Source organism: Centropristis striata, chromosome 20, assembly GCF_030273125.1.
Source record: "Centropristis striata isolate RG_2023a ecotype Rhode Island chromosome 20, C.striata_1.0, whole genome shotgun sequence".
Taxonomy (NCBI): domain Eukaryota; kingdom Metazoa; phylum Chordata; class Actinopteri; order Perciformes; family Serranidae; genus Centropristis; species Centropristis striata.
The window spans coordinates 10,935,094-10,962,032 of record NC_081536.1 but is presented as its reverse complement, the minus strand read 5'-3'; the positions used below and the strand labels follow the sequence as shown (position 1 = coordinate 10,962,032).

General features: G+C 37.3%; 1 protein-coding gene across 1 annotated transcript in view; it reads right to left on the bottom strand.

The window, feature by feature from the left end:
• The window catches only part of eys (eyes shut homolog), a 202,249-nt gene that overhangs the window by 7,291 nt on the left and 168,019 nt on the right, over positions 1-26,939 (bottom strand). Inside the window, exons 43-47 of the mRNA XM_059359709.1 lie at positions 21,404-21,627; positions 9,395-9,567; positions 3,554-3,736; positions 2,028-2,194; positions 234-378 (exon numbers count right to left, since the gene is read on the bottom strand). Of these exons, the coding sequence (XP_059215692.1) occupies positions 234-378; positions 2,028-2,194; positions 3,554-3,736; positions 9,395-9,567; positions 21,404-21,627 (892 nt within the window). The remainder of the gene's footprint in view (positions 1-233; positions 379-2,027; positions 2,195-3,553; positions 3,737-9,394; positions 9,568-21,403; positions 21,628-26,939) is intronic.

Below are 26,939 nucleotides of genomic sequence, written 5' to 3'. Positions count from 1 at the left end.
TGCACACAACGCAAAACTGTACAGGGGCGCGAAGTGATTAAAAGGTGCAGATACAATCAACCTCAAAGCTCTGTTCTGGCCTCATGCAGCAGTCCGAGCCTGCAGTTTCCTTTTCCATTACACACTTTCCCCTCTGCTTACAAAGAGACGGAGATCCTGGGAGAAACTCCAGGCCCCAGTGCTCTCACTCCAGACAGCAGTGCTGGGTTGTAATAAAGCCGTAGAAGTCTTACCCTGAAAGCCATGACGGAACCTGGATCCAAGTGGCAGTAGTTCAGGGGTGTACTCATTATATCCGCCCACAAAGAGCTGGTTGAAAACATTGAGGCCTAACAGGGGTCCTGGAGACGATCCTGTTCTGTTACGTTGTCCATCAACCTGAGGAAGACATAGTGAAATGTCAAAACCGAGGCTGAAGTCTTACATCTGTAGGTGGCAGCGTGGGAGCACAATTTATATAAAAATCTGTCTACGTTGAGAAAAAGTATGACCTTGTATAGTTAGCGGAGTTATTCAGACAGTGTCTACTTATTAGCCGTAGCTATCATACTTCCATGTTTTTTAACAGAAAAACCTTGCTGACTTTTTTAAAGTCCTCCTCGACTCAAAATGGGTTTTGGTTTTGGACATGAACATAAGAATGCGTTTTTCTTATGTTTATGTCCCCTAAAATGTCTAACCTTGACTATACCTTTTGTATCTGTTTACAGTTGTCATTAGAAAGGTGTTTTCACATTCCTTTACTGTAGGGGGAACAGCAATGGTGGGTGGGGTGGAGGAGAATTTGTCAGTGAGGGAGAAAGAGTTGATGCACTTCCCACCCCTTTTGAAAGTTTTTTCTTCCATTTTATGTCAGAAAACCATGTTAAAGACATTTTTAATGAATTTTACCTATGTTAAAATGTGTCTGGAGGGGAATTTAAGATTATTGTCAGGGTTTTTTAGCCTTTATTTGATAGTACAGATGAAGATTGGACTGGAATTGCACCCAGGCTGCTGCAGTAAGGATCCAGCCTTAGTTAACTGGTTGCACGTTCAATCAGGTGAGCTACTGGGCCATCCAGACTTTGCTGATTTGATGGCATCTCACTGTTGGTGCAGATTTTTCAGCCATACGTGATGTATATTTAAAGATGATGCAAACATCCTTTTCCTGATTGCTGGACCAAAATGATTTGTTGGTACAAAGAAATCTAATGTGTTCCCAGTAAACATTTACCTCACTAAACACCATTCACCAGTCTAGAGGATAGATAGTTTTTATGCGTACAGTGCAATATATATAATATATATAATTTGTAGTTTTCTTGCTTGTGACTAAAATTAAAGGCATTTTCTGTATATGTTTCTTTTATTTTGTAAGCACAAAGAAAATTGTTTTAGTTTTTTTCCTTAGAAAGTTGTATTTCTATATCATAGTAACATCCCCCTTTTTTCATACATCCCTATTGGTCTTTGATTCATTCTGTTCATTAGTGCATTGTTATATGTCTTTATATGCATATGTCTCTATACTTTTGCTAATGCTTGCACTGTGTGGTTAAATGCTACACTGTATTTTTTTTGCTCTGGTACTGTGTGTGCAATGACAATAAAGTTGAGACTAATCTAAAAAGAACAAAAAAGATAAATCAATTGCTTCTTGTGTCAACTGAAGAGTTCACTCTCCTTCTGAGGCAAGTTTCAATTGAAAGATTCATTTGAAGTCTGAAGACCTCAAATCATTCAGTGTTTCACAAAAAACCCCACCAAACACATACAAGTCAGACAAAAACATATAAAACCATTCGTACACAAAATGTTGTTAGTAGAAATACATATAATTTCTTTCTGATCTGTTTAAATATCTGGTGATCCCCTAAGCTTTACCTTGGGACCCCTTTGAATTGTCCTGACCACCAGGTTAGGAACCACTACTTTAAAATAATAATGTTTGGAGTGTTCAAGCTGTTCTGGTGGCTTGTAGCAGCTTAACGCCTCATTGCTTGGTTTCCACAAAAATGTCAGTTTTGTAAACACCAAATAACCTTCAGCCATCCTGTTTTCTTAGACCGTCCAAATGTAACAGTGTGAATGTTGATCTGGTGGTTCAGTCGATCACTGACGATGGTTGCTACGCCGGATCCGAGGTTGAATTTATGCACAACTCGGCTGCTTCGTAGTCCCAAAACGAGGAAGTCATCACCATCATTGCCTGGAAAACACATAAATGGTTTGTCACGAGCACACTATACAAACTGACAATATATATATGTATATATATTTTCAGTGGCCACTTTATTAGGCACAGCTCTACAATGTAATGGAATTTAATACAACAGCTCTGCTGTGAGCTTCACTTTTATGAAGCTTATAATTTTTCTGTTATTGTTGCCACTGTCAGGAAGGTAATAACTTCACTTTATGTTTATTACTGAGGTCATAGTGGGTGGTGGTGTTGAACTGAAGTGCATTATATTGACCATTTGTTTTTTATTAATCTGACCCCCTCTCATGTATATAAAGTGTTGGCCATAATATGAAAAACACTTATAATGAAATGCAGTCCAGTTACATTAATTCCTGTCAATCAAACCTGATCTTTGTTAATTTTATGGATTAAGATTGGACAATATTCTTTCATTAATAATACACTTATTACCACTGCTGTACATCTAAAACACACATTTAGATTGAGTCATACGTTTGTTTGCTTCAAGAGGAATTTTACTATTGTTTTGTATTTACTGCATCTCTGCTTGTTTAATTTGATATACATTCATCACTGCCATCAAGTAATTAAAGATGCCACTTCATTAAACCAATTATCATGCAAAATTGAAATTCAAAGGCACAATATAGGAATAGATGAAATACAATACAGAAACAGTGCTGCTCTCTCTCCAGACAAGTGTTTCATTATTCATATTCCTATTGTTTTGTTTTGCCTCCACCTAGATGAATTGTACTCTCAAGAGAAAACAAGCGCAGAGGATCCATGAGATCTTTTTTTATTTTTATAATTCATCTTTGTTTGATGAAATATGCCGGTGACAATGACACGGCGATTACCTGCTACCAAATCTGACCTCACAGAAGGGAGATCCTAATTTAAAGTGATGGCTGCTGACAGCATCACATTGCACCTCCACCTCAAAGTCTGTTTAATGCAATTAACACTGATGCTTTTGAGATGCTCGGTTCACATGTTCGTTTTTAAGCGAGCGATGCCAACATGCTCCCTTTGAAAGTCAAGAACAATAACAGTTTAGCTGGATATCAACTAATTACTGGACTGCAGGAAGACTCATTATTAATGTCTCAAAATCTGCCAAGAAAGAAAATCCTCAGGGAATCCTCTTGATTAGAGGATCTCAGAGGAAAGTGGGAATCTATTAGAAAGCACATTACCATACACAGTGGGTGAAACCACTCAAAACATTTCTTTTAAAATCCTTAATGAAGTTTGACAACTAAAATCCAACTAAGGAGACGTCTCAGAGTTGTTTTCCTCTTTTCATCTGACCGTCAGGATGATTTTAAATTGCCGTGCTGGTGTCTAGATTGAGCTCACCTTGTCCTTTATGCCCAGCGAACAGCATCAGGTTGTCTTTCACAGCAGACAAATTATTGGCGAGTGTGAACTTCAGCTTAAACTCGTAGAAGTAACTGAGGCTCGGGATGGAGGAGTAAGCCACAAAGGAAGTGTAACCGAATTCATCAGTCCCACTGAATCTGGCACGAGTGATATTTATGGCTGCAAAACAAACACATTTATCTCACATTAGTGGTAAAATGTTGGGTCTCTTTCTGTCTGTGTGGTTTGAAGTGCACAGGTCTGATGCATCATCTCCCTCACAGGTTACCAAAAGATGGCACTATTGCTACACATTACAAACCAGGGGTTAGTGAAATATTTTCCTTTCTGAATACTATTAGATGATGACCTGTTTTCAAACACTATCACCTCTTCAGCCCTCTTCTATTTTCATTAGTAGCTGTTTAGGAAGGTTTCTGGCAAGCACGCATCACTTCATACGCAATGTTCACAAGGGTAGCATAATAATCCCAGTGATATTCAATTACAATCTTGAGTTTACTTATTCAGACTGCATGGCTGATTCAATAATGCCCACTCTTGTATTCCATCTCAGCATCTACTTGATTTTACACTGGGGACTCAATGTAAATTTCCCCACGCTCATTCAAAATTACACGCTGCCGTGTGTGTTTTATTTATTTATTTATTTATTTACTTTTTATACAGCAGCGAGGATTCAAACATAAAGCTGCTCTTCTTCACTGGAGGCACCTTGCATATTCTTCTGCAGCCCCAGGCGATGGCTAAGAGGGGTTCAGAGCTCCCCTCTGCGACTGCCCTCAGCTCTGTTTGGCTGCTAAATTATTAATAAAGCTGGAAATGCTTCTGTTATCATCTCCAGTCTGGCAGAGCTGTATTTGCCTATTGTTTCACTGAATGGCTCGAGTGTTACAGCTACAGCTTATTCTCATCGAGCTGTGTTGTGTGTGTGTGTGTGTTTGTGTGTGTGTGTGTGTGTTTGAATTCATCATGCACAAGATCATTTTTATGCTCTGGAATAACAACTGAGCTCAGATCAGATGAAAACATGTCAGCCATTACGACAAAATTAAATGACCTTGAGTGCGTTTATAGTAGGCTATTTTCTCTGTTCATGGTCGAATTACCCTTGAGCTTACTGTACAAATGAATTAGGTGTCCAAACTGATCTAAAATGATACTTTCAAATTTTAGATGGCAATAAATTAATGAAACAATATTAAAATCGAACACAATATGAAACTATTGTTATTCAGTAATTGCTTTATATCGAATCATATTTGATAGCTCACAATTTCTTATTCAAACTCATTTATTTACTTACTTCTTTTAAATGCCAATTAGCATTTGTGTTATATTACTTATGTACAAGTGCTGTCATATTACCCTGAACTGTACTATCTAATTAAATGCTTAAAATAAACTTTATGAAGGTTATGTCAAACCAAACTGTCAAAAACCAAACATTTTAATTTTATACTGATGCCTCTATGACCTACATAAGGAAATAAGACCATCAGTGAGAAGATGTGCTATTTTAACATAGTTATTTTTAATGCATATTTCTTTCACAAATGCACGCACTAGTCAGATAAAGATCTTTATAACAGGTGGTGGTGGTGCTCATGGAAACCCTACCGCTTTTGTCCACAGGGGTCGCCAGAGTCAACAATAAAATAAAAGTTCCTTGTAGTTGCTTTAAATTTCATTATATTGTCAGGGTTTGTTACGAGAATACAGTAAATATACAGGGGAGGGGTCCACAGAAATTGAAATCAATTTAGGTCTTGATTTCCCTGTTACTTCTAAAAAAACAAAAAACAAAACACACCTATGTTTTATTCAAGGGACTCTAAAAGACTTTTATGTTCCCTATTTTAGAACCATCCTACAGGCAGGTTTAATCACATACAGTAACAAGTCTGTGAAAAGGTTGACTTAAATATCAGTTGAATTTGGCTGAGCTGAACAGCATTCATTCAAAATCACAAAGGTCCATAATCACACATGTGGTGTAAGAATGGATAGGATTGTAGTAATAAATGACTGAGTAAATCTTTAGGTTTCTGTTTCTCATTCTACTCATTCAATCGTCATGCAGACAGGCGCTTATTATCAGGCGTGTGGCATGTGCAGGAGATCTGATGTGTGAATACAACCAAAAATCATTGAGATATATGCGTATACAGCTGTGCATTGCTATCAATAGTTTCTATTGGCGAACTCATCATTGTAAAGCGCTTTGAAATACAGTCCAGTGCTGGTGAAGGTATCTAGTATTTAGAAAACATATAATTAACAAGGAAGCTTATGGATTGCCTCGAAGAAATGCATCCATCTATGGACGCCACACTCTGTCAAATAAAATCACACAGCATTTCCACTTTGCTGGGTATTTGTGCAATATGGTGCAAACCAACACAAGAATAACAGAATGACATGCGGTGCCAGATTGTGAAATGCATTCTGACAAACACTGCATGTATATAGTGTGCATCTAAGCTGCCATAGAGCAGCTGGGAAAACAACAACTCTCCTGAGTTAGAGATACTGTATACAGTATACCATTATATTCCTTTCAGTCTTTGCACAATGCAAGGTTAACAGAAACTTCCCTGGATCAATACCTCACTGAAGTGCTGATGCAGAATAATGCTGCACAGTGTTTAAGCACGTTACAACCATTGAAAATGGATTGTATGAAATATATCTATGCAAATATGATACACTAAAAAAGGCTGCATTACATAACTGTATGTCTGCACTTGGCTTGCTTGATTTTTTTGCAACTTTTTCTTGCTTAATGCAATCAGACTTGCCACTTAATACAGCTTTCCTTGACTGGGAACAGCTTGAAATGAAAATCATAATCACAGCCATTCATTTCTAAACAAAGCTCATGTTTGAAAGAGAATGGGTAAACTATGACTGGATTTAAGAAAAAATAAGTGGCGGTACTGTACTAGTACTACTTTTTATTTAACATGTGGCAGATTTTCTTCAGTGTTTTTATCTCTATTAATTTGAAACATGAATCTTTAACAAGAGGTATAGGCAACTTTTATACAAAGGTAGCCCATTAGGAATTCTGAGTGAAGTCATTTTAAATATCCATTAATGTTTCATGAGCTCGACTCTTGAGGCATCTCAGCATCAATAGCACTTTCTAGCCTTCCCTTCCCTGCTTGTTCATACACACGACCTTATCTATTAAAGTGCACATGGGAACCAAGAACTGAAAATCTTCTATTTAGAGAAAACACTTTGCTCTTTCATGTTTCCTGGTGGACAAACAACTTTAGCCATTCCTCAAATACAGAAAAAAAGACAACTACCATGCTATGGCTGTCGGTGTTTTGCTGAGGGTGCCTCATGAGGAAAGAAGAAGCCCAGAGAGGCAGGGGACCTTAAGAGTGTTCAGTTTTGACTCTGATCTTATCTGATGTTATCAGGATTAAAATTCAAATGTCCACCGTATACTTGGTTTGACACTGGAAGGTTAGATTGCTGTGTTTGGATGTGGATGCTGAGAGTCTGTCGGGGCTGTGGCATGGCTGAGCGACTTATCTGCCAAGCACCCTGCTGCTCCTACAGTCAATTTAGTCGAGCAAAACCCTTTGTTCCTGGGAACCGCAATCTGTGAAGCATCTCTCTTATGGTATTACTGTTTGCAGTCGTAGAATAAACACTTAAAAACAGCTCTTGAACCGCTGTAAAAAGACATTCCCAATATTTTTAACTTCTTGGTCATCCTGAAAAGATGTATGATCTCATAGGAAGATGGAAAAATAGCTTGCTACCTTTAACATTTCGCATGTCATTGACACACATTTAAAGCTTGTAGGTGTTATTTACCACCTAAAAGTTCTTATTCTCAACTCAGATTTTTTTTAAATGCCTGATCGCTGTTTTAAATACATGGTGAACATTGTGAATTCAAACAAAACTACTTAGGTAGAGGAAAAGATCTTGGTTTTGGTTAAAATGAAAACGTTTGTTTTGTAAATTAAAGTTAGATACTCTGCATAATTTCCAATATAAAAAAACGTTTTCTCCTCCTCCTTCTCACCTATGCCTTCACCCACCTAGGAAATTTGGCATTTACGTTGTCAACTATGACCCAGCTTGGCCTGGTTACATCTTGGATTGGAATGGAAAGGCCAGATTATCACATAGATCATTTGTCATTGTCACCATCTTAGTTTATCATGTTAGCAAGATGACATTTGCTGATTAGCGTCAGTTTGGAAGAATTTGCTTATAAAAGTATACTATGCAGGATTTTCCTAAAACGTATAGAATCTTTATCCCTCAATGATAACTGCAAATTTATGTACATACACTGTGCAACATCAATTCCTTCCATACATTAATCAGGTATACTACTCACTGTGCAATATGTTTATTATGTAAAAGTGCAACTTTCAGCTGTCTATATTGTATGTATTGTTCCAAATTTTATAATATTGTTTAGAGTGCTCATACTTTTTTATATTTCTTCTTGTCTTAATTGTCAATACTTTTATATTTCTTGTTTATATTGATGATTCTTACTAATTTTTCTGTACACTTTTTTTGCTGAAAATTTCCCCATTGTGGGACTAATGAAGGAATATCCAATCTAATCTAATCTAATATCCACATATGACCCACTACAAGTGTGTGGTGGTGTCTGTATCTGCAGACTCTGCCCTCTGCCTATATTTTCTCTTTCTTTCTTATTTTTGCTGTGTTTGAATCTGGGGTTTCTTTCACTTTTTGGGGCAGGAAGGGCAAATTTTAATTGTTGTATTTACAATTCCTGCATAGTTTGCCTTTAAGCAAAGTATCCGACTAAAATAAACATTCTGACCTGTTAATGATGCTAGAGGAAAAGTCAGGGGACCACCAAAGTCGTGAGGACTCGTACTCTGGGGATGTCTCAACAGAATTTAATGGCAATGCATCCAAAAATTCTTGAGATATTTCAGTCTGTACCAAAGTGGTGGACCGACCCACTGACATTGCTGTCCCAAGAGCCAAGGCTAAAAATACAGCATGTTTTTACGGACAAATACAGCAAGTGTTGCCCAGTATGGTGTTAATGTATTCTGTTAATCAGTTGTTCCAGTGGTCCTTAAATAACTGCAGTTTGTAGCTGTGCATTTTCACTGTTACTGTAACACCTGTTATTGTGATTCAATATAGAATATAACACAGCACAGAGACTATCACTGATATGCCTTTTTTGTTTCTGTTGGATAATTGCGTAACTATTATAAATGTACAGCTCAGAAATTATCCTTAATGTTGCTTTGCCAGTCCAATCCCTTTTTATAGAGAAATAGAAGGTTATTGTTAGCAGTGTTATGTGTTATAAGGTAGCCTACTGTACGATGATGGGAAAATAAGTGGCCAAAGTCAGGCAGAAGTAACAGCAAGCTATCTTATTAACATGCTGGTAATGTGAAAACACATCAACACCCTGCTGTACAGCACGAGCCTGACATTTTTAGAAAAGTTCTTAAGAAAAGTTGCTTTGAATCACACTGCTGGAATTACAGTCGTTGGAAAATATGATCGTATGAACTAAAAAGAGTTCTTTGGAATATTTAGAATATTCAGTAAGGCAGCCACGAGTTTCACTTTGATTATCTGACTCTTTTTTGCTGGAGGAAGACATTTCTGCCTTTTCAGCATAATTTAGTTTCATTAATCCCTTTCTTAACAAGAGGCTCTCATTTTACCAACTGCTCAGGGCTCTCATTCACATACTGTTTGCAGATCAGCCTCTTAATAAAGCTGCTAAATCTACGCTGCATTGATCTGTGTGGAGCCGCTCTTTGTAACACTTACGTTCATCACACAGTAGACCTTGTCTTCCGTAGGGGCAGAGACAGACGGCCTCCAATGGCGACTTGGGGATGCATGTGGCTCCGTGACCGCAGGGGTCTCGCTCGCAGGCGTTGAACTGGCACAGCCGACCTGTGTAGAGTGGGGGGCACTCGCAGAACCAGTCCTCGGCGTCACTAAACGTGTAGACATAGGCGGAGAAATCATTAGGCCAGAGGTGAAAATGGACCATGACATTGCAGCAACATGTCCAGATGCTTTACAAGCTCACACAGAGGCCTACAGAACACACGGGGAGATAAGTGATGATAAAACACTCCACGCTGTGATGCATGAGAGATCTGAAAAGATGTAAAATGTTTCCAGGCTGATGGAACACTTGTGATATATGAGATCTGCTGAAACACAAGCACTTGAGTGAATGTGTAGATAGTGGTGGAGAAAAATAAGAATCTTGTTATGGATTTATTCATCTTAGCAGCCACAGCAGAGGCAGACATTACTTCACGTCTTTTGCCAAAGGTAAACACAGTCAGCCTGAAAAATAACACCAGAAAGGAAATGATTAGTAGCTTGTCAGAAAACTTATAACCAGAAATTGTACAAGATTTTCTATGTCTTCTTTCCTCGATTCATGTGCGTGCGTTTCCTCTGTTGGCAAAAAGAGGACGGTGATCTAGCATGCAGGTAATATCCAGACAGGGACTTTATGAAATACACTAAGATGTGCACCACTTTGAAAGGTATAATATCAGATAGAGGAAGCATTGGTGGGGTTTCAAATCTATAAATTAATAATGTGTTTTGAGCAGCGGCACTGCAGGATGTATTTTGCTCCTTGAGTAACTGGCTTCTTGAAATGAAATATTTACATTCTGTCACCAGAGTTGAGCATTGTTGAATATGACTGTATTGAAGTACAAAAGGATGTTGTATAATGCAGTGGGTGAATGATTATTAACAGGCGGCTAATGTCAATTTCGAGACATTTTAAGGCACGATACACCACTACACACTGTCGCTGCCAATTGTGGCCGTTATTTTCAAAATAACAGACCACGATGAATATTGTCGTGCGCTGAACAGAACAGGCTTTGTTATTTGTATAATCTTTGACAACCTGTAAGAGGGAGAATCAAATATTTAATGGAGCACCTCCTGGTGCAGTCTCCATGTTTCAATGCTTTGAGTGCTGCTAATTTGTACCCCGCATTGTCAGTTAGTGTTTGTGTTTAAATGTTGGTGACACTCGAATTGCGTGGGTTTTCCTCCAGATGCTCCAGTTTCCTCCCACAGTCAGAAAACAAGCAGGTTAGGTAAATTGCTGGTAGGTGTGAATGTGGGTGTGAATATGTTCTTCTGTCTGCTGAGAGACTCAATCTGATCCAGGGCTCCGGTACTCTGCCCTGCACAGGATGAGACAGTGTGAAGAAAGAAAAAAAAAATAGGTGGATGGATGGATGCACAAATTAAATTGTTTCTTTTAATTGCAGCAAACTATTTCACAGATGATTTATTACATGTCAAATATGTTAATGTAAACAATTTGTCAAATCAGCAGTGAACTACAACTGTACGTGCAATTAAACAAGTAGTTTAACTACCAGACATTTTAATAAAGTCTCTCAAATTGTCTTAAAAGTTTAATATTTCTTTTGTTGTTGTTGTTGTTGTTGTTGTTGTTGTTGTTTTGGTTTATGTATGACCTGTGAACAAGTACACACTTTTTAAAATAAACTCTAATGATGATGTGACTTTCTGACTTTGTTGTATTATATTTAATTACATGTTTGTATCACATGTACCGATATGTTGCCAATCTAATCTTGTTTTTTGTTTTCCTTTTTATTTTTAAGTTTTTACAAACTAGTTTGAACTCCTTTTCTAGGTCTCTTTATTGGATTTATCTTCAGGCTTGCTCTGCTGTAGTTCAACTACTTCCAGTTTGAAGCAATTGAAGGTAGCTTCCCTAACTCCACAAATCACATACTATAGATCATTTTTACAAATTTACATTAAGTGCCATATTTTTAAGTGAAGATATTCATGATTTCTGTGGTCATTTTTCAATAATGCCTCTGTGGACAGCTTTTGTGGCTTAGCTGAGTATATACTGAATAATACATATATATATTTTTAAATGTAAAAAATGTTTTTTTTGTGTGAAATCTGCCTTAAGTACAGAAAGGCTCATGTGAGTTGCAGAATGGCTTTATAATACAAAATAATCCCACAAAGCCATGCAACAAAGTTGAACTTGAAAAATGTATTTTTAAATGTGCTGTAAGCAGCATACAGTTAAAGGGAAACACTGCAGGCAAATAGGTGAAATCATCTTAACTAATCGTTACCACCATGAAACTTTTGTTGACCTCTTAGAGTCAAAGATTTTCACACAGGGAATGTTAAACATTTCTTTTTTATCAGCTGCATGAATCAGAAAATACTGTCCAAAGCTATAGAAAATGTTTTGATGAATACAATGTTATATAAATCAGACTAAGAGTGAAAAGCCTTAAGAGGGCTCAGACTGTGAGAAAAAAAATGTATATGTGAATTGTAAAATTCTATGCATTCTACAAGGCACTGTAGGTGAATAGGATAAAAAAGGTTATAGAACCATGAAACGTTTTTCCAGACCCTGAATGAATTATGGCTTAAATAGATATATACGTTTGTCCTTGCAAGAGATACAAATATTTAGTCCTATAGTTAGAACCAATTTGACCCTCAAATGAATACAAAACCAAAAGTAATATTATCAAGGATAAACCATGAAAGAAAGATATGTTTTATATGAGCAGTAACAACAGGCAGCAGATATTTCTGGCTCCAAATAGGTAAAGTGAAGAGGAGGCGAAGGAGCCGAGTCGAAAACACTTGAGTTTTAATTGGCCTAATCAAAAAGCGTGATGTGTGGGGTGACAAAAGGTTATTTTAATTGAGCCGAAGCAATCACTTTGATTATGTAATTGTTGTAATGTTTGCAGACTCATTTGAATATGCTAATCCCAAATGCATGAAGTTGGTGCGGGCCACGTCTCACGCCATTTGAAGGCTGCACCGCTGCAGGATAAATAATTCACAAAGACTACATTTTTAATCCAATGAGGACCAGATAAAATAATGAATAATTGACCGGTTAGCCTATGATATCCCTGTCAGCTCGAACAATAAGCTGCGCGACCATATGCATTTCTCAAATTTCTTCCCTTGTTAGTTATTTACAGAACACTTCTTTTCAAGTGCTTGTTGGTATGCAAATACACTTCTACAGTAAGGCCCTGATGAAGCTCTGCTGCCATGGCAGTCTTCAGTTCTCGGGATGAAAGCGTTTAGCCCACTTCATCCTTTGTTAAAATAAAAAAAAAAAGGACCACTGGGTTTAGCAGATATTATTTATAGAAAAGAACTGCTTTGGTACTGAAACGCCATTTGCTTTCCAGTATTGTAAACAGCCAATTGGACGCCGTTATGCTAGAGACACTGTGATTCTTGGTGGGTGGGAGGGAAAATCATTTGAAAAGACGACTGCTTCCTCACTCAATTATTTGTCATCTGAATTTCAATATGCACAGAGGGATGAAGTGGAATTTACACATGGCATTCACCTGACGCTCTCAGGCTCCTGATTTAGCAGACGGCTGTTCGATATCTCACTGACCTCTTCCAGGCACCCTTGCAAACATTTCCTTGGCGCTGAAGAAGGGTGATGTCTGTTAAGTCTCCATAACAGAGTCTTTTGAAACATGCTGCCATAGAAAAGCATACTTTAGATGATACTTGAAATAAAATCCTTATAGAAAGGAGCATAAAGCGTGTGGCAACTTTTTCTCAAGGGATCAGATAATATTTCTGCAGTCCAACCTAGAACACACTGCACTCTGCAGAAAGTTGTGCTTTTCTGCAACACTTTTAAAATATATTCACATGTTTAAACTCGGCACTTTTCAGATGTACCGGTGTATTTGTTTGAGGTGCTTATTTTTATATTTCTAAACTACTGAAAAGGAAAAACCTTAGCAAACCTTACAGAGCACTGCCCTTTAATAGAATGCATTTTGCTCCACGTCTTAGAAATAAAGTTGCGCTATTTATTCTCTTTTGCAGGTTCTGACATACAACATGATGACATTTTTTTTTGGCTTTAAGTGCCAAGCAGCCACCAATTTGACCAGGGTGAGATTTTCTGAAACAGTTTCTCTGTGAACAAAACCTGTCCACTACTTAGACTGCATGACGTGATGCCATAGCACCACAAGTGGTCTTCTCTCTCACTAGCTCTCCACTACCTGTCATCGGGCCAAATGTTCCGCCCACTTCTATGAAAAAGACATTTGCGGTGAAATAAAATACGGCAACATGTTGAACTGTATTGCTGTCGGAACCAAAACTGAAACAGCGGTGAGAGACAAACATCTGTAAGTCTGTATAAGAAAGAAGGGAACTGCAACTATTAAATGAAAAGTGGTGTGCACAGCGAGACTGGCGTGTGCTGGGTGAATAATTTTTTTTTATAAAATAACACAATGTTTTTGTCTAGACTGCTGTGCAGACGACTTCACTATGGAGAACAGATTCTTTTAACTGGAGATCACATTATGTTCTAAAGAAGCCACCTGCAGACACACGCGCACAAACGCACACGCGCACACACTGATAGCTGTGCTGTAAGTCCACTGATTACATATAATTACCATTCTTTATAATAATTACAAGGTTTAGGTTTAACCGAGGTCACAAAATAATTATTTTGTGTCAACCAATTAATTTTGAGACATTATTACAAACTCAGACTTGTTATCACTAACATAGTTTTACATAAAATTCAAACCCAAGCTGTCTACAGCGTACGTCTCCCATTCACAACTCAAACATCATCAGATGTGCTTTTCTCAAGGCCTGATTCAGTCAAATCTCATGAACACCAGCCTGTCATACTGTTCTGCTCCAACAATTGGAACACATGCCCTTGTTTCAGGCCTTATACAGCCAGAAAACCATGAAAAACATGGGGCTCCTGTTGACTAAATAGTTAAAATATGAGGCTGGTGATTATTCAACATTTCCATTTCCATGACCATAATCAAACTGCTTTACATAACTTCTGCCTCTGTGCCTCAGCCCTCCATTGTTGTTCAAAAGCTATTAAAACACTCAATCCATTTTTAGCTTGTTTTGTTTTTTTAATCTCCTGCATCAATACATAGGGAGGTGGGAGGGTAAATCAAAAGGGGGGATCCAAATATAACATTGTCATTAAAAAGAACTGAAGTTGCAGGGTGGGAGGGGGTCAAATGGACCGATAGGAAGGCGGAGGAAAGAGTGAGTTTAATCAATTCTAATCATAAGAGGTCTAAATTGAGGTTGAAAAATTCTTAAGGAATAAACTGAGATCAAATTTGATTTTTTAAGGTTTTGACTTGGGCAGCACACACCAATGTGCCTATCTTGTTCTAATATGCATTCTTCTTCTGTTCTACCCACACCAATTATTTTTGTATTTCATTTCATGTGACTTTTAATCATTTATGATGCATATGTAACTACCTTAGTGACTAGATGTAGCTGTGTTGTGCATTGTTAACACAATACTTTAGTTACTTGTTTTTCATAATGATTATAAAAAGGGGAAAAATGTAAACCAATAAAAATTTGTCACACCAACATACACCAACCTGCTGCTATAAATACTCACTGCAGCCAGTGGTGGAAAGTAGCTAAGCACATTTACTCAAGTAATTAAGAATCGTTTTGAGGTACTTGTACTTTACTTGAGTATTTCCATTTTATGTAACTTTCTACTTCTACTTCACTAAATTTTGCGGCAAAATTTTTACTTTTAACTCCATGCCAGTTAGCAGTTAACATGATACATTTAGTGATTAAACCTCATACAGTATATTAAGTAGTTTAAATGACCCCTACCTGGACAACTGTAAAATGCTTCTTACATAAATGCGTCAATACTAACAATCCAACAATATTTTTGGAATATAAAACAATCTGGGTGGGCCATTCTGAATAATGAGTACTTTTACTTTTGATACTTTAAGTACATTTTGATGATGATACTTTTGTACTTTCACTTAAGCTTTGAATGCAGGACTTTTACTTGTAGAGGAGTAATTTCACAGTGTAGTATTAGTACTTTTACTAAGTAAAGGATCTGAATACTTCTTCCACCACTGACTGCAGCACCAAATGTGTATCTGTCCGCAGCTGAAAATAGTCCCCTTCCAACATTTGCTAAAAACTACAGTATCCAGCTGTTTAAGTTATTTTTTTGCTATTATTTTTCTGCTTTCTAAAGATTCTTCACTAGGAACCAGTGGGCTTGGGGCTGACTGCTGCAGGCAGGGCTGGGAAGTCTGAAAGTACTGTAAATCTAACTGATGTTTAGCAACCAGTCTTTCTGTCTTTATGTCAACAAAAAGAAAAATAAAGAAGAGTGTCTGTCTGACCCTTTAACCCCCCGAGGAACCTTGGGGACCAACATACAGAAAATCATCCTCAATATTTTCAGCTACATCTTATTTTTCAGTACTGTCTGTATGAGACACTGCATTCATGGACACAAACTGAACATGAGAATAACCTATTTTATTTTATTTTATTTTATTTAGAAAAAATAATTGATTTATTTTCATTGGCTGTACATTATTTTTACTGGTCTGGTCCAAAGAGAAAATCAAAAGTAGAATAGTTTCCTGTTTGTGTATGTTTTCATATTGAGTCATGCGAAACTTGTCCCCAAGTTATTTTTAATACTAATTCATAATAATTTACTATTAATAATTTAATATTATCAGCTACTTCTAAGTATGTCAAGGTTGCACAGAAACTCATTTTTAAACAAGAAAATATCCATATGTATAAAATAACCAATTTGACCAAAAAAAGAAAGAAACAGCCATCCCACAGTTGTTTTGAATGTGTTGTCCTCCAAAATTCAAAGACACAAATGCAATAAACTCTGTAATGAGCGAGGTTTCTCTGGAAATATTCTTCAGGGACTGCAATTGCACACAGGATGATAGCTATGTTTGTTTCTCATGGTGAATTGAAATAATTGTTTCTTGGACCTTGAGTTATTTTATAGGTACTTTGAAATAAGTATCGCTGGAACTCTGATTAAGATGAAATTGGTTTTACTTTCTTTGTGAAGAACACTTGCAGGCACAGAAATAGAGCATCGGGAGAATTTTGTGTTAAATGGAGGCTTGTGTGTCGCAGAAGCTCGACCATAGAGCGAAAAAAGCACCGCCTCTACTGCAGCCAATTAGCGAGAAGTAATACTTTCTACATGGATTCTGCTGTGTGTGTGAGAGACAGCATATGCCAATTCTCTACACAGTGACACGTGGATTATTTATGTGATCTGTTTCATTTCAATGACATGATAACAAGAGGTCACATTCTGATGAAAACTTAACAGCAGCTATGAATATTTTTAGGTGTGTGTCATCATAGTGACGCACCCACAGAGGATTATTACCCTGCTCTTTAGTCCCCCTTAGTGTTTCAGGGTCTTACAGAGATTTATTTTGGTTGTGTGCCTGCAAATTAAGTCTTCTGAATCACGTTTATTAACCTGACACACCAGATGGTTTGTTAAACAGAACCATCTGAAAAGCCATCATTGGAAAAGGGCTTGAAACCATCAATAAATAATTGGCAGGTTATTGGATGAATTGTCTATCAGAAGCCATGTTTCTATTTCTGTATTTGTATTTTTTTAACTGAAATTTTTAAATTTGCATTAAAGTAAATGTGAATTAGGGATGTTTTCATCAACTGGTCTAAAGCAAATAAACAAAGCTGCACAAACTTACTTTTGTCAGTAGATGGCAGTGTAATGTATTGCTGTAGGCTGATACGTCAGTAAATGGCAGAAGAAGAAGAAGAGAGAAACAAAACACGAGGTTGCTAATCACACAACTTTGGTTCACTTCAAGTCTTCAGGAATTAGATTCAAATTATGATTGTTCTTTCGTGTCAGCTCGTCTAGACCGGCAGAGCAGAAACAGCTGATCAGTCATGTGAGTTAAATGTTCGATACATCAGAATTTACTCGAATAGTTTCCATCTCCCGTACAGCGCATTAACTATTCTTCAAAAAAGAGAAAAAACATCTATACGCATTTTCGAAAGTTTTATCGAATTTTGGTGTTCCCATCAAATTTATCTCATGCAAATTTGTTGATGGAACCACGACTACTGTCTATCATAGAGCTAGTTGGGAGAGGAATGAAAACATCCTACAACCAGGTGTAGCAATTAACTATGTGACATGCAAGTTGGAGCTTGGTCCGTTTTCAAACAGGAAAAACTTGGCAACTGGGTCACAAACTTTCTCAAATGACATCTAAACAGAACACTGAAATGTGTTTCTGAAATGTGTGAGGTGAGAAATCGGCAACACAGTAACAGAATCTGGCTTCATATTTCATCAGCGCTGCCTAGTTTGAGTTTTGTCAGATGTACTGGGTGTCAGTCATCTGATCAAACCAGCCTTGTTTGAGATAAAGGGTTGTGAGTTGCCACCCCTGTTGGAAATCTGTCTGAATAGAAAAATGATTGTGCCAGAGCAAATAAAACATGAGCACAGCAGATTCATCTGACTTCCAGGCTAAATTTTGATCAAATTTCAATTTTGAATTAAAAAGGTGACACCCCTTATGCCTATAAAAAAGGATAAGAGGAAGCCATAAGCACCCTGACAAATTCATGAAATAGAAGATGCAGGTGCAGGCCTCTCCACCCACAACTGGTCACAGGCACATATGCATGCAGAATATTCAGGGATTGTGCAGTTGTCCATATTTTTCTGTAATTGCCTAATCTGAAGATAATGACATGTTGCGTTTCATAACTAACTGTCTGACTGTATAAATGCAGGTGTTCATTTTCCTCTCATGAAATATTCTTTTCTCGTTTCTATTTCCAGTGTGTTACAGAGTGACTCCAAAGTGCTTACAGCATAAATGTACGTCATTGGAAACAATTTCCGCTTTAACATTTCCATCTGCTGTATTTGCAGTCAGTCTAATGACCATGTCTCAGCAGCCTGGTGCCGAGGTATAAAAATGACACAGGTATCCAGTATTACAGAGCTGGTGCCACAGAACAAGAAGTCCATAGTCCTGAGGTTCTGATTGCCTGGCTTTTCACATTGAAGTCACTTAAATACCTAATATGTATGTATCACCTGCCAACCACAAGCCATTATCCTCCCGGGTTTAATATTGATATTTCTACATGGCTAAGTGAACAGAAAACCACATGAAAAGGGGACAGCGCCAATATCACCCCAACTGAACCCACAATCAAAATCCTTTTTCATCCTATTATATTGTGGCAGAGCAATCCAGGCCAACTAACAGAATGAAGAGAGCTCTGTGCACTCCAGATGACCCCTGCATGCTGTGCAGTTCAAGAGGATACTGCATTAACGCATATTCATCACACAGATAATTGCAAGGTGCACTCTTTCGCACATGACAAGCCAATGTGATCACAATGCCACCGGCTCTTAATTGGTATTCTTAGAGCCATTCATAGTCCAATATTCACGGTGCCCCTTTTCATTTCCTGTTTAATAAAAGCAACTGTTAATTGACAGTGTCATAACACAATGAAGAAGACATTTGGAGCAGCTATTTTCTGGATTACCTCAGGTGAAAGAGCATCATATGTAGTTAATGCATACTTAAAAAGACAGGCAAAATCGCTGGTAAGTGGGGTGTGATGGCAGTCTGATGAGTTGCACTAGATAAAGATGAAGGGAGAACAGATCCTCGCTCATTTGGCCCAGCACAAGGGACTAAGTTTGGCCCAGGGATTAAATTTACTGGGCAATGAAAATAATGTTGATTTATAGAAAGAAGTGGGAAGGAACAGGACATGGCTACCTTAAGTGTACAGCAATAATCTGTTTGATGGCCTTTAAAATTCAGGGACAAAATGAAAAAATGAAATGAAAATACAAAATATTCAGTGACGACTACTCATTGAAATCTTAGGACCAACATGAAGGTTTGGGTTCTGTGCATTCCACCGAAAATTGTTGGTTTGCACCATCACAAAATCTTCCATTGAGTGTGTGTATTTACAGCACAACAGAAACAACTGATGTAACACTATCGCTTAACCTACAGGGTCATGTTTTGTAGTTTATCCTTCACAACACTACATTTAAAGTCCTTATTGTTCTCTATGCATTACATCGACAGTTTAGTATGTTACCCCTCTCTTTCAGACTACTCACCATTAATCTTCTGTCTTTTTAATCTTTACTTTGTTTTCAAAAAGGGCAATAAACGTTGAGAAATAAAATTGATCAATTGATCCATACCCATGTCTGTTGTTATGTGACAGCATGACAGATGGAGTTATGTTTTGACAAAGTCAAATATATTTAATCGATTAAATGTGCAAAAGTGATTATTTTATTAATTGCCTTGTTTTAATTGGCTTCTTTAAATTTGAAGAAATCAAACCAGTTGCAACTTCTTTTTAATGGCCAGCAGGGGGCGACTCAACTGGCTGCAAAAAGAAATCCAATTGTGAAGAAGCATTTTAAGAAAATGATCCTACTTCTAATACAATTATTAGTTAGCCTAGTTTCATATCTTCTTCAATACTGAAGGATGTTCATTTAGTAAACGATGGTCCCATTTAGAGTAAAGTAGATGATAAAGCAGGGTATACTTTAGGGCATTCTGATTAACAGGTTACTACCACTGGACAAACATGTTCACAAACTTTCAGAAATTACAGCTGAACAGTCACTAAAATGTGTTTCTGAAAACTTTTGAGGCGAGGAATAGCAATACAGTAAAGGAATCTTGATTCATATTTGATCGGTGCTGAATAGTTTGAGATTAGCACTCTTGCCTCACAGCAAGAGGGTCGCCGGTTCGCCTCCCGCCTGCGGCTCTTCCGTGTGGAGTTTGGTTGTTCTCCCCGTGTCAGCGTGGGTTCTCATTGGGTACTCCGGCACACTTAGGTTTAATTGGTGACTCTTAATTGCCCGCACTCTATGTGTCAGCCTTGTGATAGTCTGGCGACCTGTCCGCCTCTCGCCCAATGTCAGCTGGGATAGGCTCCAGCCCCCGGCGACCCGGGTGTGACAGTTTGATCTGAGTTTCGTGATTTGTGCTGCATATCAATAATCCTATCAAACCCATCAAACATTAGATAAATGGTTGTGATTGGCCCAGTGAGGCCACACCAGGACAGCTGTCTGAGTGAAAGAGTGACCAGACACATCTGCCAGAGCAAATAAAACATGAACTTGGCGGATTGAATTAAAAAGTAGTCCTGTGTTTGTTTTATATGACGTTTCTCGTCAGCCAGATAAATAACTGCCGTAGGACATTTTGGAAAGATGGTTTGTTATCCGCATAAATGTTTAAAATTTGATGCAATTAACAATAACTTTATGTTGATTTCCTACTGAGTCCCAGTCCAAAACTAAACTGCACAGTAAGACTGGAATTAGTCCAACGTAGATAAGATAAGCTTGACAACTGAACAGTTCTGCACTAGGAATTGGTTGGTGCTGGGGAGAGGAGCTGTTGCCAAAACTGTCATTTCACGAGCTGGCTGACGGGGTTAGTGTGTGCTCACAGCTCCCATTGCACAGCCACAGCTCTATTCATGTTCTTAAAGATTGGGAAAACAATTTAAACTGGAATATATATTCCTTCAAGGGGGAATTCTTTGGCTCTGACAGTCCTGCTTATACTGAGTCACCGGGGCCTGAGGAAACAGCAGGTGCAACGTGGAAATGTAATGACTCTGTTGTCCATATGCCATTATTTTCATGACCTTTGTTGTTTTTAGGAAAGGCATATCCAGTAAACACTTCTTTCTTTGTTTGGCATATCTAAAAGGAATTTAAGTCAGCTGCAATTCACCTCATTTCTGGGCTAATTTCTTGCATTATTATGAGGAAAATTCATTAGAGAAACTGTATTTTCATTAGTGTAAAATGTGACCTAGTACCTGACACAAGTTCCTCCGTTACGACAAGGAAGGTGTTGGCAGACAGGCGGGTCACAATTCTTGATGTTCCTCCCTCTCACCGCCTCACCCACCAGGTAAATCTCCTTTGAGTTGACCTGAAGTTCCCTGATACAGCCAATGAATCTCCTCGCTCCCTTTGCACTCCCATCATGCATCTCCCAGTGGGACGAAACATCCCCAAGAAATATGGGACCAAAGGTTCCCTGCAAAAAAAAGTGTTGGAAAGCCTGTGATCAGTGTTATCGTTTAGTAAATCACACTTAATCATGCAAAATATGTCTCCCTTCAAGTACGAGCCATGCAGCTAAAACAGGCTCTCAATATCAGTGTGTGTGAATATATTAACATTATTATTACATTAACAGGAACTTCCTATATATATTAAGATCAACAAGAAAGATTAACACTATCAGCTTCTGTTACTCTCCGGCTTAATGCGGTTTTAGCATGACCTAGACAAGAAGCTGGAATGATAATGATTTCTTTTTTTCCAGTCCTGCTGACATCACACGATTATACACATCCTGATACAATGAGAGAGAGGTAAAATATCTAAAAAATGCTGCAAGCTTTATTTGATGTGTAAGGTAATTGGGTAGAATTAATGTAGATAAATTCTGTGAACTTGCAGCTTATCGTACCATAACGGTCAATTTAACAAGTAAGGCATAATTGGGTCTGCTGCACAAAAAAATGTAGCACAAGACAGTTTCATATTAGCACTAAATTATATATATTTCATTCATAGCGGTGACCTACGGATGTTCATATGAATATTGAATACTACTTTCTATTTAGAACGTTTACATAACATTTCATAGTCATGCCATGCATGATGATTTATTTATGAAAGACAAATCAACATTTATCACAGCTTCATTACACATTCTTGCAAATTATGTAACATGGTGACAGTGGATTTCAAAATAAAACTCCTCTGTGTGTATTAATTGTTTTTTAAGTTCATAGAACATAGAGTAAATATGCATATTGACCTACTCACTATAATTTGAACACTTTCAAGAATCTTTCCCATTACTATGGCTCCATCATGTAAAAGTACTTCAACCTTAAACTGGGTCATGTCCAAAATAAGTGTAGTGGCTGGAAGTAGCCACTTGTCATAGTAGCATCATAATAAGCTGGATTGATATTAAAATATATTAATAAATTAGATCTCTATTTGATTACTATATTGCAAAATGGCATTCAATTAATTAAAAAAGTATCCTGCACTGCAGAAAAATGCTGTATTACTGTTTACTTAGTATAATTCTGTGACATTATAAGATTTAAAGGTAGCCTGGTGTCTCACTCTCAGAACAACTAGAGCAGAGGTCCTCAACTACATGTGTCCAAGGGTGGGTGCCGGATCTTCAAATAAAATAAAAAAAGTAATTTTGCCTAGATAGAGTTTCATTGTTTGATATTTTCAATTTCTTACAAAATTCTTGCCGTTTTTATTTGCCTATATCAGTGTCAACAGACTCCTAAAAACATGTTAAATCCAGCATGATAACTAGATACTTAACTAGAAAATGCTCTTCACTGAGGATTGATGGTTAAAAACAGTGATCACGGAAAAGTCATTGTAAATAGAATGCATTTTTTCCGCCTTTTTTTCTCTCGGTTTTCTGAATGTATAAGGGTATTATCCTGTGGGCTGGGCAGATGATGATCGCTGAACTGGAGGGTTAAAGGTTATATGACGCAATTGAAAGCCGACCAAATGAAACGCACCCTTACCCTGAATAAAATGACAGATTTATCTGGCTTTTCCCTTTGGGAAAGTGTGAATAAAGAGTACATTTGCAGAAGCAGACCAGTTTAACTGATTTTCTTCTGAATGCACAGAAAAAAACTTGATTTATGAAAATAGAAAAGGGAGATATCTTAGATCAGTTTCAACTTACATTATTATATCCCTCTGTGTAAAAAAAAAATGCAATTTTGTATAATAACTACAATTGAGATTTTTTTTTTTTTTTCAATTTAACCCCAGGAGCACACAACTGAACAAACTTAAATATAGTCAACATTTACATTTACATTTAATACATCAAATCCGGTCATGGCTGATGTAAGTTATGGTTGTTATAAAGAGTTATTAGATTTAATACCTTACATTAACAATGCTTATGTCATGAATTTAAAAGGTTCCATATCTGACAGAAATGATTGCGCTGTTATGGGAGACATGTATGTCAGATATAATTTATGGCACTTATGTGGGTCTTTAATGCTCAGTTCTCCACATGCTTGGTTCAGGTAACATCTTGTGCTACATTAATAATATCCAACTTTATATGGAACACAATATACAATATGCGATTAACTCCGTGACCATTCAAATGACACCAAATGTGACGTTTTCAATTTCATATCCGCTGTTATGAGGTCTGAGCAGTCATCTGAATTTATAAGACTTTGAGGTTCCTTTAAATGTAACATTCATCATGACACCATGCTGGCGCTTGAGGAAAGGTGTTGGACAGCTGCAGTGGAGGTGTTCAGTGGAGGGACAGCGAGGTGTCAGACCACATAATCATTTGGGATGTTGGATAAATGAAAGCTTTACATGACATAACTGCTGCATATTTGAAAAGCCTATAAAAAGACGCGGATGACAGGCGCTCACAGGAACTTCTATCTATGTAATGTCACCACAAAATTAAGAGCCCTAAAACTATTTCTAACAAAGCTGAAGATTCAAATAAAATACGCAGCTGTGGCTGGATACTTTTACTATGAGCGAAACCGTATTTTATGTGATACAACCAGCTATGAGCCACTGGAGCTATACGATGAAGATGAGCTGATATGGAACAACTTTATGGTGTCTTCAAGTGTGTTTACCATGTTTATGAGAAGAGTCCATTTGAAGACCAACTAATGTAATATTCATGACTTTGTAAGTGGACTCACAGCACTGAGTTCATGAGTGCCCTGTGCTGATTTTTGAGTTCTATTTCAAGGCAGTACAAGTCAGTGTGTCCTCTATTTCGTTATTATATTTCGAGGCATGGATGGGTTACTAAGCCAGCCTACTGGGCAAGGGCCCAGGGGCAAAAATGTCAGGGGCCCCCTAGGCCTTTACCTACAAAATGTCAATCAAAGAGACACAGAGCAACCAGGAAAAGACACTAAAAGACTGCAAAGACACATATATGACTACAAAGAGACACAAAAAGACCACAAAGAGACATATATGACTACAGAGAGACACACAAAAAGACTATAAAGAAACAAATATGACTATAAAGAGACTACAAAAAACATATATGACTACAAAGAGACACAAAAAGAACAGAGAGACATATATGAGACTAGAAAGACACAAAAGACCACAAAAAGACAGATATGAGTACAGAGACACAAAAATACTTGAAACAAATGACTATAAAGAGACTACTAAGAAACAAATATGACTACAAAGAGACACAAATAGACTACAAAGAAACATATATGACTACAAAGAGACTACAAAGAAACAAATGTGACTACAAAGAGACTACAAAGAGACATATGTGACTACAAAGAGACACAAAGCGACCACAAAGAAACACATGATTATAAAGAGACACAAAAAGACTATTAAAGAAACACATATGACTACAGAAAAGTAAAAAAAATCTACAAAGAGACACAAAAAGACAAAGAGGCTTCATTACTACAAACAATAGTAAAACAATCAAAGACAAAAATGACTACAAAATGACGAAAACAACTACAAAGGGACACAAAACCACAAAGAGATGCATAACAACTACAAAGAGACACAACACAACAACAAAAAGAGGCTAAACAACATCAAAGTCTTGCTCTTATGTAGGACAGGTGCACATCTTCTTATGCACATGTGGTGCCAGTTACATGACCAACTTGGTCACATTGAAAACAAAACATCATCAGGCAAAAACTGTTGTTCTGCAAATTGTAACTGAGCACTAAAAGCTTGCATTTGTGAGCACAACCTTTACTAAAATTGTTTCAAATCAATATCTTCATATCACTCCAGGTCTTGACCCCTTACACAGGCAATCTGTGAGATTTATGACAGAATTTTGAAATATTATGATCTCCTCCCTCCGCTGTGTGTTGGCTTCCAGCCTAAATTGCCAAGAATAATACTGGCGATGACTTGTTTCGCTGAATTTGCAGTCCAGCATTTCTAAAATTACTTCTAATTTGACATATAGCAGCTTTTTTTTGTAATGGCTGCGAGTGATGCTGCACTGACATCTGCTAAACTGCCTGATGAGCCTCAGCAGTCTCGATTGGAAGCTGACAAAGCAAACTTCATGATCAATCAATGGTCTGCAGTCAGTTTAATCCATCGAAGTTCAAATGTGGTTTCATAATGTCAACTTTACACCCTCCATATTTAGACCCTCAACAAACCTTTTATTTTATTGCTGTTTTCCAATATGTGTGTCTTTTCTGCTTTTCTAACTAAGTAATTTGGATAAAACCCAACTGCCAGCAAATATAATCCTAATTTATATGTCCTTTTATTTAATTTGACTGGTGTTTTGAATTTAGATTTAAAATTTGAACTAAAATCAAAACCCATTCATTCATTATACTTCATAGGACTGAATTAGTATTCTGTAAAAGTTAACTAGCAATGCGCAACATAATTGTAGCAAAAAAACATGTTGGCATCTGAAATTTGCAGACCATAAATCACACTGAGGGAAGGGGAGGCATGTGGAGCCTGTGGGAAGGTTGAGCCCCTCTCTGCGTCTTTGAAAGTGAAAAACCCAAAAAATAAAATAATTTAATAACAAATATAGGTGTTGTTAATCAAATTAATGAGCCAGAATAAAAAAAAAAGAGCCTGTGATTAACAAGTGAGAACTAGCTCAGTGCGACTAAATACATGGCTGCCTTTAAGGATATTATTTGCCAAGTGTGATCATCTTGGCAAATAATGCAATAGCAGGTGCACATGTTTTTAATGGGAGCCCCTGTTCTTTAAAGCAACTGCTGTTACTTAAAAACATTAGCCCAGCTGGCTTTCATAACATACGCTTAATTTACTCATGATGTTGCTGTCATGAGTCCTGTGAGGGATTAAAGGCAACAATGAATTCTCTCATACAGTCCATGAGATTGAATACTAATGCTCATATAAACCAACCAACACCAATAAAAGTAGTCTTTGAAATGATTTAACATTAGTGATGATATATACACGTTTCAGAATCATTACCAACAGTATTTCTTTATATAGTGCCATACTTAAAAAAACATTCAGTTTCTTAAGAAAAACAAAGTTAATCATCGAACAAAAGCCACATTTTAACTGTTGTATTAACGCAAGCAGAAAGAATGAGGTGGAATTTAATCAGAATCTGTCTAATCAAAGACTAAGATACTCCCAATACATTTTTGTTGGTACCCAAATGTAAACACTGGATGCTGGATTTTATAGGCTGCTAAATAAGGAGCTTTAGGCCACTTTGAGACAAATAAACAAGAGTTATGGGGTGCTAAAGCAGACAGCTCCAGA